Here is a 13,394-nt window from a genome sequence, read left to right as displayed (position 1 = left end):
TGGATAGTTTTGGTGTTACTCAACACATGGACATTTCAAGTGAAATGGTACCCACTTTCTTAAAGCAGAATTGTATTGTTCCAAACAGAATTTAAGAAAAAATACAATAAATTATTCTGATCACAGAGAGGGAAGAGAACTATGCTCATGTAACAACTTTCCACTGGTCTAATTGGATATGATTATATGTTAAAAGAATCACTCCTCTGAAAACTGCATCCTACCTCAGAGCCAGTTTATATAAAAATACATAGATATGTAACCTGTCATAGTGCATGAAATGCTGTTATCCTTTGTTAACAGCATTTCATGAACCATTTATGAACTTCTCATAAATTCTGAAAATAATTCTTTTTCCACAAACTCCTAGTGTTATTGTAAAACATTTTTGAGCTCTTCTCAGGTGGATTCGTATGTGATTCTGTGATCAGTTTGTAGGGAAAAGCAGGTGAGGTCATTCAGGCAACAAAAAACATATTTTGAACTTATACAAGTAAACAAATAAAACACAGCATTTTATTTCTGTGGATTGGTTTCTCTGCAGAACATAATGTCTCCTAGATAAGGAGTGTATAATATACCTCATATAATTAGGCAATATTTTAAATTAAACTCTTATGAAGTCTCTAAAACTATTCCTATATCTACTGAGGTTGCTTTCATCCTTTGTTCATCATCTTTTTTCTCATGGGTAAGCATAGATTAACAAGGAATTGGAGACAGAGAAAATTTAAAAAAAAAAAAAGGAAGCAAAACCAAGAGATGTGTGAACTGCTGCCTGTTTATCTAAGAGCAGCTTCCTGTCTCTGTATCTGATCAAAAAGAAGCAGACACTTTTCTTAGAAGCAGATACGGGTTACACTGCCAATGGCATAACGGGAACCGCTGCACGGGGACACGTGGCGGCCAAGGTAAGTGCTCAGGAGCCTGGGACAGCTTTCAACCTTCTGGGACAGGTTTCAGCCTAGCTCTGCCTAATGGGATGCTGACATCACACATCTGAAAGAAGGGACACAAAAGGGCCTGGAAAAGATTGCTTTGGGAGAAGGATTATTTCAATCCCAGCACAGCCAAAACACGAGACTAAGGCAAAAGACATCAAAAGACTGAATTAGGAAAGATGTGCCTAGGATTACAAAAGAAAACTTCATTCATTGTTGTAATGGCATTGCCATGATCAAAATACTGTTGATTACAAAATGGGGCAAGAATAGAGAAGAACTGTATTTAGGGGTGAATTTTCAACATTCTGAGCTGTCCCATCAGTGCAAAATGTGCCTCAGCCCTCACAGAGCATTCTGGTAAATCTTTTGTTAGTGTTCTCTAGTATTTTCAGACAACGTTAAGATACCCAGTGCTATTTATATGAATATGCAAAATGCTTAGAACTTAGAAGAAAAATAAGCTCTGGTAAAAATAGCTTCTTTGATGCCGTGTATCATGAAAATATATTGTACATCGTTCTGTATGCATAGAGGAAAACATGAGGCACTTAATGATATGGCAAAATAAAGCTTGCCTTCATGGCCTACATTCTAAAAAACGTGTTTTTTTTTTTTTTCCTGTTTGATCACATTAAGTGAATGTTTATGCTCAATTGAACAGTCTGTAAAGTATATCTTAAAAAGACTGAGCTCTTTTAGACCTGGCTGAGTCTCTACAGAATCTCATGGATGAAATTTAATGTTGCATGAGGAAAATTGCTGTTAATTTTATGCAAAAAAGGCCATGTTTCTGAAAGGCGTATTTCAGATCTCCTAAACCATGAAGTTTTTCAGAATTGAAATGTAAGATCTGCTCATTAGGTAAAAAGAGTCAGCTGTGGAACATCCCCTGTTCTTGAAGAACTCAACTTGGCAATAAAACTTATTTTGAGAGTACAAAGCAATCTACTTTGTTGAAATTGCTTAAAGAGATAAAAGAAAACAATCTATCTTTCCATCTTATGACAGATATACCATATCACCAGTACAGCAGCTACTGCACTAGCTCTTACAGCACTGTTCCTTTCTTCCCTTACAAATAGGGAATACTATTATATAGTAATACTATATAATACTATTATAGAGTATAATAATAATAATAATAATAATATATAGTATAATTACTATATAATACTATTATATAGTGAATATTCCTATCTTTTTTACAGATAGGAGTAGGGAATATCCTTTTGTATTTAAGCTTATAAAAGTTTAACTTTGTACTTTGCGACTTTCAAAATGTCATAAATTGAGACTACATAAAGCTCTCTGTGAACCTGAAGAAGATGCGGTAGAAATGTGTTGATACAAATACAGTGTATAATGATTACTTTTCACTACAAAATCTCACAGGGCTCCTTTACAGGCACGTTTGCATACAGTACTTGAAGCGTAAACTTTGCTAGTCCATTTCTCTAAATTTTTTTGTCTTACTGACTCTTCAGAATTCCTGTACAGTAGGGTTTCTGTAGCAAAATGGCAGAGGCAGGAACTATGGTAATAATTGGATAATGTGTCTGAAAGAAAAAATTGCTGTTAAGAATTTTTTTTTATTTGAAACATCTGATGCCAAAACAGTCTGTAAAATAAGTCACAAGTATATGGAATTAGTCACAGTAGGTTTGGACCATGAAAGTCAAACCATTAGACCATATCATTAAACGAAAATTCCTTGATGGTTAAAAAACACATCATTGGAGAAAATAATAAAATATTGTTTTTTAGGATAGCTGTGAGCCAATACCATCCTCCTAGGCAAAACCAGCAGTTGTGCTCGGTAGCAGAGAGAAAACCTGGGAATGCTTCAGATCATGCATTCAGGTAAGAAAAAATCATCTTGCAATACAAAGTCCTAATTATGAAAAAAAAAACAACTCAGCAAGAAAGGGTGATAGGGACTACTTCCTCTGAAATAAGGCCACAAGCAATTGAGTGAAATGTGTTGTAATCAGGGCAAAGTGGTGCTTTCTGCTTTTATATTTCTGTGCAAGAAACTGCAGCATGCCTTGTGGTAGGCTTCATTTGCTGGCTCTTTGACACACTTAAGTATAGGTCATCAATACATGCCAGAATGACACACTTCTTGTTATTACCATCACTGAAAGCATGTCCTCATGTAAGTACCATCAATGTGTCATCAAAGTTCAACACAGATTTCCTGGGAATGCTGCACAGCCCCAGGGCTGTGTTCTTAGGAACTAAGGAACATACTGGTTAAAAAGAAAATAAAGCAATGGGATATGGTGACTTATGAATATGAAGGACAGAAAAAATTTTGGGTGGTCTCAACTGACTTCTTTGAATATCATTTTTAGTGTCCCAGCCTGCCATTAGACAATTACACTTCCAGATATTAGTTCCTTAAGGTAGGTGGCAGAAGAGCAAAGCAAAGTCATGCTCCAAAGAACACGTAGTTTATTCAGATAAGAGCAATAAAAGGACAAGTGTTTTACCTTGTTATCAATAAGATCAACAGAGTGAAAATCTAAGAAATAATAAGCTAAAATGAAAAAGCTGAAAAAACCCCAAGTGGTATGAGGAAATTGGCATGTTGGTCTACTAATAGATACAAAAGAATCTGTTCTGGGTAATAAGAGAGAAGTTGGGAGCTTACAAGGATGGTGAGTCTGTAATACAACAAGTTAACAAAAGAGAAAGAGTTTATGGGGGAGGGAGAAGGAATTCCAATTCCTCAGTCACGAGACCAGGAAACACTGCCTCATACATTTGCTGCATTACACACATGCTTCTGAAAGGGCACGTTTCCCTCTTAGACATGGAGAGACCTGTCACAGGAAAAGTGTGATTAGGAGAAGAGGTAGGTATTTTATCTTTGATTCATCTGGTCTGTCTGCATACATTTGATTTCTCTTTGGTGAGAAATGGGTCACAAAACCCTGGGATCCAATTTCTATAGCTAGGTTTTTATTTTGTGATACTTACCTGTACAGATAAGCTTACAATGCCTTATTTACTGTGTGGTTTTATAAAACCAAGTTGAAATGCAGACATCTTATGCTTGTCCTAAATATAGACACTGCATTTTTTTTAATTAGTCATCATGTTGATAAGGTTCCTCAATGGACCAAATTGGCAAGTCCTTCTCAAGAATTTTCCTAGGCACTCAAGCCTGTGAATGAGTTTAGCTCTATCTGATAATTTAGGCAACTTGATCAAATAAGGCAGTGGCACGTAAATTGAGTATGTGTTTTCTGGGTAGTTTTGTCATTGCTCCTTTTTTTTATGAATAATAATGAAAGAGTCTTTTTTGTGGACAAGAGATCCTTATAATAACCTCTCAGCACAGACAGTAAACCTGTTTTGGGTTTTTCTGATAAACCCACAAACATATCAAACCTATAAAAGGCTGTCTTTTTTTCTTACCACATGGGAAAGTTTCTGCCCACAAGATGTATTGCATTGGAGTTCTTTCCCATGTGAGAACAGTTGTAGAAGTGCTGTCTTGCAACCCACTCATTCTTCAACCTCTTCACCTCCTCTGCAGAAGCTCAAAGCACAGATCAGCTATCACTTGAGCAGTCTCTCAAGCAGTTAGTATATTTGGCAATATAACTGGTCTGCAACCAATATTTTCCATTTTTTATTTCATGAATGTAACAATTAGTTCCCTAGACAAAGGAACTGCCAAGTGTCAGAGCTGTGATGCTATCAGTGGGTACCAGCTGTCTCACAACTACAGATGTACACCCTTTCTTACCCTCTCTTCACCCTTTTTAAAGGTCAGCTCTTCTATGTGTTCCTAAGGCTCACACACACAACACATCCAGTCCCACTGCTTTAGTCAGGGCTGCCATTTTACTGACATTTTCACGTTGAAGCTGCTGATAAGCACAGTCCTGGAAGTGACTAAGAAAAGTTTAATTTCTAATGGCTTTATAAGCTCATGCATCACAGCTGCAATTTTTAGAGGGAAGAAGTGTTAATGAAAAACTGTGCTCAGTCTCCACCTGACATGTTCACAGGGACACCCAGCAGATTGTCATGTGCATGCAGGAACCCAACAGCCCGGCGGGTTTCACACGAGGGTTTCTGGTACATGCAGTGAGTCTTGCTGGAACAGCACACTTGATGGCAGGTTTGTGTGGGATCACATAGAAAGGAGGGGAGAGGAAGCAGGGATGTGTGAGGATGAAAACAAGACAAGAGTGATTTGCAATACAGAAAGATACCAGACACACATTTTCCCCTTCTTGAGCAGATCCCAATATCCAGCGGTACCTGAATCTCCCTGTATTTCTATCCTTGTCTCTCCATTCCCTTATGAAGGAGGAGGTTGTTTGAAATAATAAATCTGCCATAGTCATATGCCCAAAGCAGTGCTTACCATAATAATAGAAAGTGCACTTCTGTTATTTTATTTGTGGTCGACTTTCTGATCGCCTTTAACTCTCCCACAAGAGAGACCCAGGATTGCAGGACACCACCCCACTCCTAGAAGAAGTGTCTTAACTACTCATTCTACTTCTGCTGTGGAAGCTTCCATCTAAGTGACTTTGACAACCTTTGATTTTGGGTTCCTATGCATTCCTAACTCCAGGAACATTAACATCCTCTGATCTCATAAAAACAGTTTATTTTTTCTGGAAAAAAAAAAAAAGACACACACCAAGTATCCTGTAAAAACAACAAAAATGTAATAGCTGACATTTTTCCTTTTTGGTAGCAGAAAGCTGGAATCTTGTCAATCAGGTCCTGAAGACCTAACAGATGACGACCCATCAGACTACAACAGGGGATTTTATTGCACCCAGGCTGGAATTATCTCAAGGATACTGCTGGGGTGGACAATGAACAACAACACTGAGTGCCATGATGATCACACCCTGGATAAGTATTTGTTTCCATTTGTGTACAGCATTGTGATGATGATCAGTATTCCTATCAACTGCATATCACTCTATGCATCTTGCATTCAGGTGAGGAAAAAGAATGAGCTAGCAGTCTACATCTTTAGCCTGTCTCTGGCTGACCTTTTGTACTCTTTGATTCTGCCTCTGTGGATTGATTATGCCTGGCATGGAGATGACTGGAGGCTCTCTGCCTTGCTTTGTCAGATTTTTGCCTTCCTTACATATATGAATTTCTACACCAGCACTGCGTTCCTGGCTTGCATCTCTCTTGACAGGTACCTGGCATTAGTTCACCCCTTGAAGCTCCAGTACTTGCGCACAAGAAGATTTTCATTGATTGTCAGCATAATTGTTTGGCTTCTGGAAAGCATCTTTAATTCAGTCATATTGGTGTACAAAGAAGTATTTCATGATCCTTGCAATTTCACTAATCATACATTATGCTATGATAACTACCCCCTGGAAAGGTGGCAGGCGAACATAAATTTATTCCGGATATGCTCAGGGTACTTGGTCCCTTTGATAATCATTGTGTTTTGCTACCATAAAATCTACCAAGCAGTGAGGTATAACCAAGCCACGGTAGATGAAGAAAAGAAAAAAGTTAAGAAACTAATTGTGAACATCACAGTTAGTTTCATTGTTTGCTTCACTCCTTATCACGTTGTACTGCTTATCCGCAGCATCAAAGAACCTTCTACCTCTGACCCACATCTTTTGTTGTTGATGTATAAGATTTACAGGATCACACAGGCCTTAGCAAGTTTGAATTGCATCACAGATCCCATTCTGTACTGCTTTGTGAGTGAAACTGCACGGACAGAGATAGTGAATTTGCTCAGGTGTTGCTTGTGCCTACGAAAGCGTGGGGAAGACCAAGTAAAAGGACATGCTCCGTGCAGTTCTGCTACAAAAAACTCTGCCCTGATCACCTACAGAAGCTCCGGTGAAACACAGACTGTCAAAATTTCCTGAATCAGCACATGCTAAGGAATACTGGATAACCTAAAAGGAAAAGAAAGAAAAATTGTTCTAGGAACTTGTGTACCTAGGAAATGCCCCAAAAGACAGAGATATACCAGTCTAAGCAAAACCAGTAGCTGGAGCCAATAAGAACTTACTGTAGGGTCAATGAAATCAATACATTTATTTAAATCACGTGTGGTATATAAATCAGTGACAACAAACAAACACAGCCAACAAGGATGGCTGTGACGTGCTGACAGAATTACTGAGGATCCCCCACAGCACTCTCTCCTGTTGCATTTTGCTAGCCAGCCTGCTGCAATGTACTGAGCTGCAGGGAGGCTGAGGTCCTCTTTGTCCTGATTAGACAGAGGGAGTGTGGTAAATTTCATGTTGTTATTTATGCTGCTATGATGGTTCATATGTTTCATTAAAGACTCCAATTCTTCTTTAGCATACCCCTCAGATCAGACACTTCTTAAAATTGTTTACCTCCTGTGTATGGACACTTACCTGCATTTAAGCTTTTGTTTTCCTTGAAAAACATATATTTTAATGTATAGCTGTATGTCATGAGTTTCTTTATAATACCAGTATTGGGTTTCAGATAGTTGAAGATTCATTAATTCAAGTGCCTATAAAAAGCAAATTCTAGCCACCAGTGTTTTAATTTGGATGAAATGTTTCCTGATACATTCAGGGAAGGAAGAGAAGGAGAGAAGGGTGAGATTTCACGTCTCAGCAATGTAAAGGGCCAGCCTTCAGAGTTGCTTATTGTGACTAAATCTGGAGTGTGGTTCCATTTTCAGACTCAGTAGGGTAAGGTTTACATCCATTTACTTAACTGCACATGGAGGCCTCAGCTAGAGGTTCCAGGGCTCTCAGTCTGGCAGTTTTAAAAAAAGTTAAACAAGCCAGCCAGCAATACTGGCAAACCAGCAAAGAGCATGAATGTACCAACAGTAAGAATGAAAGCAAAAGAACCCACATTTTTAAAAAGTTTGTGTTAGCACAAATCAGAAGTGAAGATGTTAATTCAGGTACCTGGTCATGTGCAGGCAGAAACAGCTACCTGGCTCCCTGGTTCTGTGTCCCATCCAGACACCAGACCCTCTGAAAAGAGTTAAAATATTACATTTATTTCTCTTCTCACAACCTTTTTACTTTTTCTCAATTCCCAGGAAAAGTATTTGGTTATGGTGGGATTTTTTTTATTTCATAGGGAAAGAATTTTTCTTTCCATCAAAAAAAGAATTGCCATCTAGCAAATTTGTGTGGTGGAAAGATTTTGACCAGCACTTTTCAGCACCCTTTTAGGTCTGACATTATGTGTGGAGATGTGCATAAAGTGGTCACAAGTAATAAGATATTTCTTATGAAAATGTCCCTCTGTGTTTAAATAAAAAAATTTCTCCATTGCAAAGAGCATTTCCATTGTTTTCATGAGTTGCTCTGTGTGTCTATGCTTTCTGTTAATCTCACGTTCTGAAATGGGACCTTGCCAGGCTGTGCAAGCTGGGCTTGTTCAGCCTGGAGAAGACCAGACTTAGGGGTATCTAATGACAGCTTTGCAGTCCTGCAAAGAGGATATTGAGAAGATGGAGCCAAGCTCTGCACAAGAGCTCATAGCAGGAATGGTGTGTTTTAAGCCTGGCTGGAAATTAGGGACCACGCAGCCACTTGCTCAACCTCTTTCTGTCCCCACACAGACAGGTGAAATGGAAAGGAGAATCAAAGTAAAACTTGTAGGTTTAGATAAGAACAGTTTTATCATCAAAAATAAATTTAGAATGCAGTAATAATGGTCAATTATAATAATAATGATAATCATAAGGGAAGAAACAAGTGACACACAACACAATTGCTCACCACCCACTGACCAGTGCCAGACCCCACTTCCTGAGCCCAGATCAGCCACCCTTCTGGGTGACTTCATCCAGGTTATCTACTGGGCAGGACATTCTATTGTGTGGAACATCCCTTTGGCCAGTTCAGGTCACCTGTCCCACCTATGCCCCCTCCCAGTTTCTTTTGAAAACCTCCTGGCTGGCAGAGTGTGAAACAAGAAAAACAGTCCTTAAGTTAGGATAACCACTTAATAAAACCAAAACACAACAGTTTGTTATCAACACCATTCTCATTCTGAATTTAAAAGACAGCACTGTAACACCTGTTGAAAGGAACTTAACTCTACCTGAGCTGAAAACAGGACAAGGAGGGACAAAAAATCCTGTGTAAAACTTGAAGCAAGAAGGGTCAGAGTTGATATAAGCAAGAGTTTCTGAGCCATGAAGAACTGATAAGCAGTGGAGCAGGTTGCACTAAGATGTTCTGTGGGCTCCATCCTCAGTGGTTTCCAATACCCAACTCAACAAAGCTTGAGCAACATCTGACCTTGTAGGTGACCTTCCCTTTAGCAGAAGGTTGCACTTGGGATTCCCTGAGGTCCCTTCAAACCACAATTGTCTCCTGTGATTCTGTGGGTAGTCACTATTCTGGCTGTTGCTTTCCCCTCTAGAAAATTACATTCCCTTCTTTTTTGTTTACATTTACTGAATTTTGTTTTGATGTGGGTTTGTGTTTCTGATTTGGGGTTTTTTTCCTGTAGTTCCTTCTTATATATTATGAAGGAAGAATTATGCAAGCAGCAGTGCAAGTTACTTAATCATGATTTTTTTTCCACTGCTGACCTATGCATTTTGCAACAGAATGTGAAATTTCAGTGTAGCATTGAAATAAAAGCAGAACCAAACTTCACTGTAACTTCATGGAAAAAAGAACTCAGTGGTTCATTTTTAAATCTTTCACATGCCATAGAGGTTAGAATGTTAATTCTGTTTGGGCTTTTAATTTAAAGAATTTAAGAATTAATTTAAAGAACAATGAAAACTGAAGCTAAGAAACAAAACTGAGTCAAATTTAACCTCTGTATCAGCGAGTAGTGAGAGCTGGCAGCTCCACAAGGGGCAGTGAGCCAGGAGCTGAGGGTGACAGCCAGCCCGACTGGGCAGCATCGTCACCAAGCCTCAATCCCATGGCACCCAGAGAGCCAGAAAAGCAGGTCTGGCCAACTGCTCTCTGGTCACCAGACAAATCTCTGGTGACAAGGCAGGTTGGAGGTCAAGCTGGGAAGCCAAGTCAGGAAGGCAAGGTTGGGATCAGCAAGGTACAAGGCTGGACATGGCAACACCATGTCAGCATTGTCCCGTGCACAGGCAGTTAATTCCTAATGTATTAGGAGAAGAGACCACAGACTCTGTTGGTAAAGTGACCTTGAGCTTCTGCAAAAAGCTTCATTTCCATAAAGTTTCACCCTGAGATTTTATATTCTTTAATATTCCACCAATGCTTATGAAAGCCGTAGCATGGACCAGCGTACGTGGGTATCTGTGGATGTTTTTCATAGCATCATTTCCTGTGGTACCTCCCTGCATTGCTGGAGATTCACTTCCAGATAAAGGAAAGCCATGACAGTGGCTGGGTTTCATTAAAAAGCTCAGATAAATGCAGGGTCCTATCCCTTTATGATAATAAAATGTAGGTATCTCATTTCTTAGATTGCTCAAAAATTCTTCTGCCTCAGAAAGCAGCTCCTGGTGGTCCCAAAACCCTGCGAGATGGCAGCTTGCCCTGCCCAAGGCCACCAAGTCCTCTGCACCTGAAGGGCCCCCAGTAGGGCTGATCCAAGGCAGCAGCTGATAAGTGATGCTCTAGCACTGATAAGGGGAAAGAGCAAAACACATTGTGCATGTGTTTGTCATGAAGTATTTTTCTTTTTTTGCTGCACCACAAAGGCTGTGTTACTGACAAATTGCTAGCCTAAGCTGACACAGGGAAGTTTTGGCTGTTCTGCTACAAATTAAAAGTAACCAAGCTATTTCACCTAAATCCTTTGAAACATTAGAAAGAGATAAAGCATGTTCTGGACTGGGGCTTCAGAAAAGAGAAACACAAACCAAAAAAAAATAATAAAAAAAATTTAAAAAACACCACCAGCAAAAATGAGACAGAAAATATTAAGGAGAAGACTGTATCAGATGATATGCAAAAACCTGATCCAAGTGAATTATGAAGATACTGCAAAAGACAGTCAGATTCTCAACTCTGCCAGCCTAGAAGTATTGTCATCAGTGTATCACTTACAGCCTGTGTCCAGCCTCTGTACAGCAGAGTGTGTGTTCTCTAGCATCTCTCTACTGAATATCAGAGCACACACATCGTATCACTAATGTGCCACAGAAGTGCTAAAATAGTGGGAGGTGCAAAAAAAAAGTGGGAAAATAGGTCAATTCCTTTTTTTTTTTTTTTTTTTTCAAAATTAACTTTGAGTATTTTGGTGGTGGGAGCACAGACTCACAGCTTCTTTAAATGGAGTGTAAGAGAAATTGAAAAAATAAAAGGTGATGTCTCAAGAGCAAAGCTGGTACTTTGAATTTAGTATTTTGAGAAATGTTATTGCTATAGCAACTGCTAAAGGTTCAATACAGAGATAAAAGATTATTTTATTTTATTTTGTTCAATTTTCCTGGTAAAGTCAAATCTGTTGCTGGGTGAAAAACAGAGCTGATGACAGAGTGGATAAAAGCACTGTACTAGTGCCCAATCACATATAACCTTTGTGGGCTGCTGGTGGATGAGAGGCTGGACATGACCCTGCAATGTGCACTCACAGCCCAGAAAGCCAATCCTGTCCTGCATCCGAAGCAGTGGGCAGCAAGACAAGGGAGGGGATTCTGCCCCTCCATTCTGCTCTGCTCTGGTGAGACCCCATCTGCAGTGCTGCATCCAGCTCTGGAGTCCCCAGCACAGGAAGGATGTGGACCTGTTGGAGTGAGTCCAGAGGAGGGTCTTCAAGATGGTTAGAAGCATGGAGCAGCTCTCCTATGAAGAAAGGCTGAGAGATTTGGGTTTGTTCAGCCTGGTGAAGAGAAGGCTTCAGGACAACCTAATTGTGGCCTTCCAGTACCTGAAGGGAGCTTATGAGAAAGATGGAGAGGGACTTTCTACAAGGGCATGTAGAGATAGAACAAGGGGGAAAGGCTGAACAGAGAGAAAGTAGGTTTAGATGAGATACTGGGAAGAAACTCTTTACTGTGAGGGTGGTGAAGCACTGGAACACATTGCCCAAAGAAGTGGTGGAGGCCCCATCCCTGGAGGTGTTCAAGGCCAGGTTGGATGGGGCTTGGAGCAACCTGGAGTGCTGGAAACTTTCCCTGCCCATGGCAGGGGAGCTGGAACCAGATGATCTTTCAGGTGCCTTCCAGCCCAGGCCACTCTATAATTCTCTGATGATTCCTCAGGTCATTTAGGTACAGCACATTGCCTTTCAAATGACTTACTGAAGTTCACTTAACATAAACAATGACTTGCACAAGCTTTCCACGAGAGATGGTTATTAATATCCTAAATTTGTACTATATTTCATACCTGCTGCAGCTTTATTTTGATTTCTTGTAGAATCTTGGTCTTACGTGCCATTTCTCCCTGTTTAAAAAAGTCTTCCTTCCTTTTAACAGAAGAACAAAGTAATGGCTGTTCTTCTGACCCCACATGAAGAGCTACACCCAGGAACAATCTTATTTCAAATTTCTAGCATTTTAGCACAGAGGTTTTGCATCACAATCTTAGTCATATCTCAGGAATATATTGAACGACTGGAGAAATTGTCACCACAGTTTCCTTCATCTGGTAGCTGGTACCTTACTAGATGTGCCAACAAGTACTAAATCCAGAAAGCTACAGTCTGAAGGAGAGATCCATACACTGTGTTCTGTTTCACATACTTGTTTATATGTGTGAGGAAACACTGTGAGGATTCTGTTGATCTTGTAAATCAGGAATTCCTTAGACTCACATCCTTAAATGAAATGAACTGGTGAGGCTGAGGTGAGTATCCTAATTTGAAGTACCAGGTCTGAACAGGTGGTTTGGCTTATGGCAGTTCATCTTCTTAGTTATCATTTCACCACAGGAGACCCAATGACCCTTAAAAAAAAAAAAGTAGTTTTTAGTGGGCAAAAGGAATACTTAACTCTGCCAAATACCTACCAAGCAATTCCTGAGATTCACTGTGTACTCAGAAAGAGAACATAAACACATGGCATCACTGTCTTAGCTTATCCTCATGCAGTGCAACCCCACAAATAATCTTCAGTAAACCAAAGTTTCTGTTCCTTCTCAGAATGCATTGAAGCAAAAAAAAAAAAAAAAAGAAGGTCAAACTGTTGAGAACTGCTGATGTATTCATGGTAACCCAATGCAAACATGTGAGCTCTCCTTCCTGGCATGCAGAGAACAAGCACATGTCACTGTCTGGCAGCTCAGTGTATGTGAACCTAATATAGGTTCTGTGGAGTACAACCAGCCTAGGAAAAAGCTTCAAAAAAGCTTCATCCTGAGACATACAGCAAAACAATGCTGCAGTCACATTTGTTACAGAGTTTGTGCCAGAAAAGTGTGAAATACAGGATATAATTTCTTGGACACCTGCTGTGATGTGATCAGTGCCAGTCTTCCTTCCCTGTCTGATGGCTGTTGGCTCCCAATGCAGGGTCTAAACCCTGTTCATGTGTGA

General features: G+C 39.8%; 1 protein-coding gene across 4 annotated transcripts; it reads left to right on the top strand.

Annotated features, from left to right (window-relative positions):
- Nucleotides 1-786: 786 nt before the first annotated feature.
- On the top strand, nt 787-13,034 carry GPR65 (G protein-coupled receptor 65). Of its 4 annotated transcripts, none has more exons than XM_064423666.1 (3): nt 787-911; nt 2,709-2,804; nt 5,671-13,034. In XM_064423666.1, the coding sequence occupies exon 3, from the start codon at nt 5,792-5,794 to the stop codon at nt 6,827-6,829; it is 1,038 nt and encodes a 345-aa protein (XP_064279736.1). In that variant the 5' UTR covers nt 787-911; nt 2,709-2,804; nt 5,671-5,791; the 3' UTR covers nt 6,830-13,034. The 4 variants fall into 4 exon arrangements, with proteins under 4 accessions (XP_064279736.1, XP_064279735.1, XP_064279738.1 ...); XM_064423665.1 differs by having other exon boundaries at nt 5,668-13,034; XM_064423668.1 differs by having other exon boundaries at nt 798-911; nt 2,714-2,804.
- The last annotated feature ends 360 nt before the right edge of the window (nt 13,035-13,394 follow it).

Source organism: Passer domesticus, chromosome 6, assembly GCF_036417665.1.
Source record: "Passer domesticus isolate bPasDom1 chromosome 6, bPasDom1.hap1, whole genome shotgun sequence".
In the NCBI taxonomy this organism is placed as follows: domain Eukaryota; kingdom Metazoa; phylum Chordata; class Aves; order Passeriformes; family Passeridae; genus Passer; species Passer domesticus.
The sequence above is the reverse complement of the archived record's forward strand: the minus strand, read 5'-3'. Positions and strand labels throughout refer to the sequence as shown.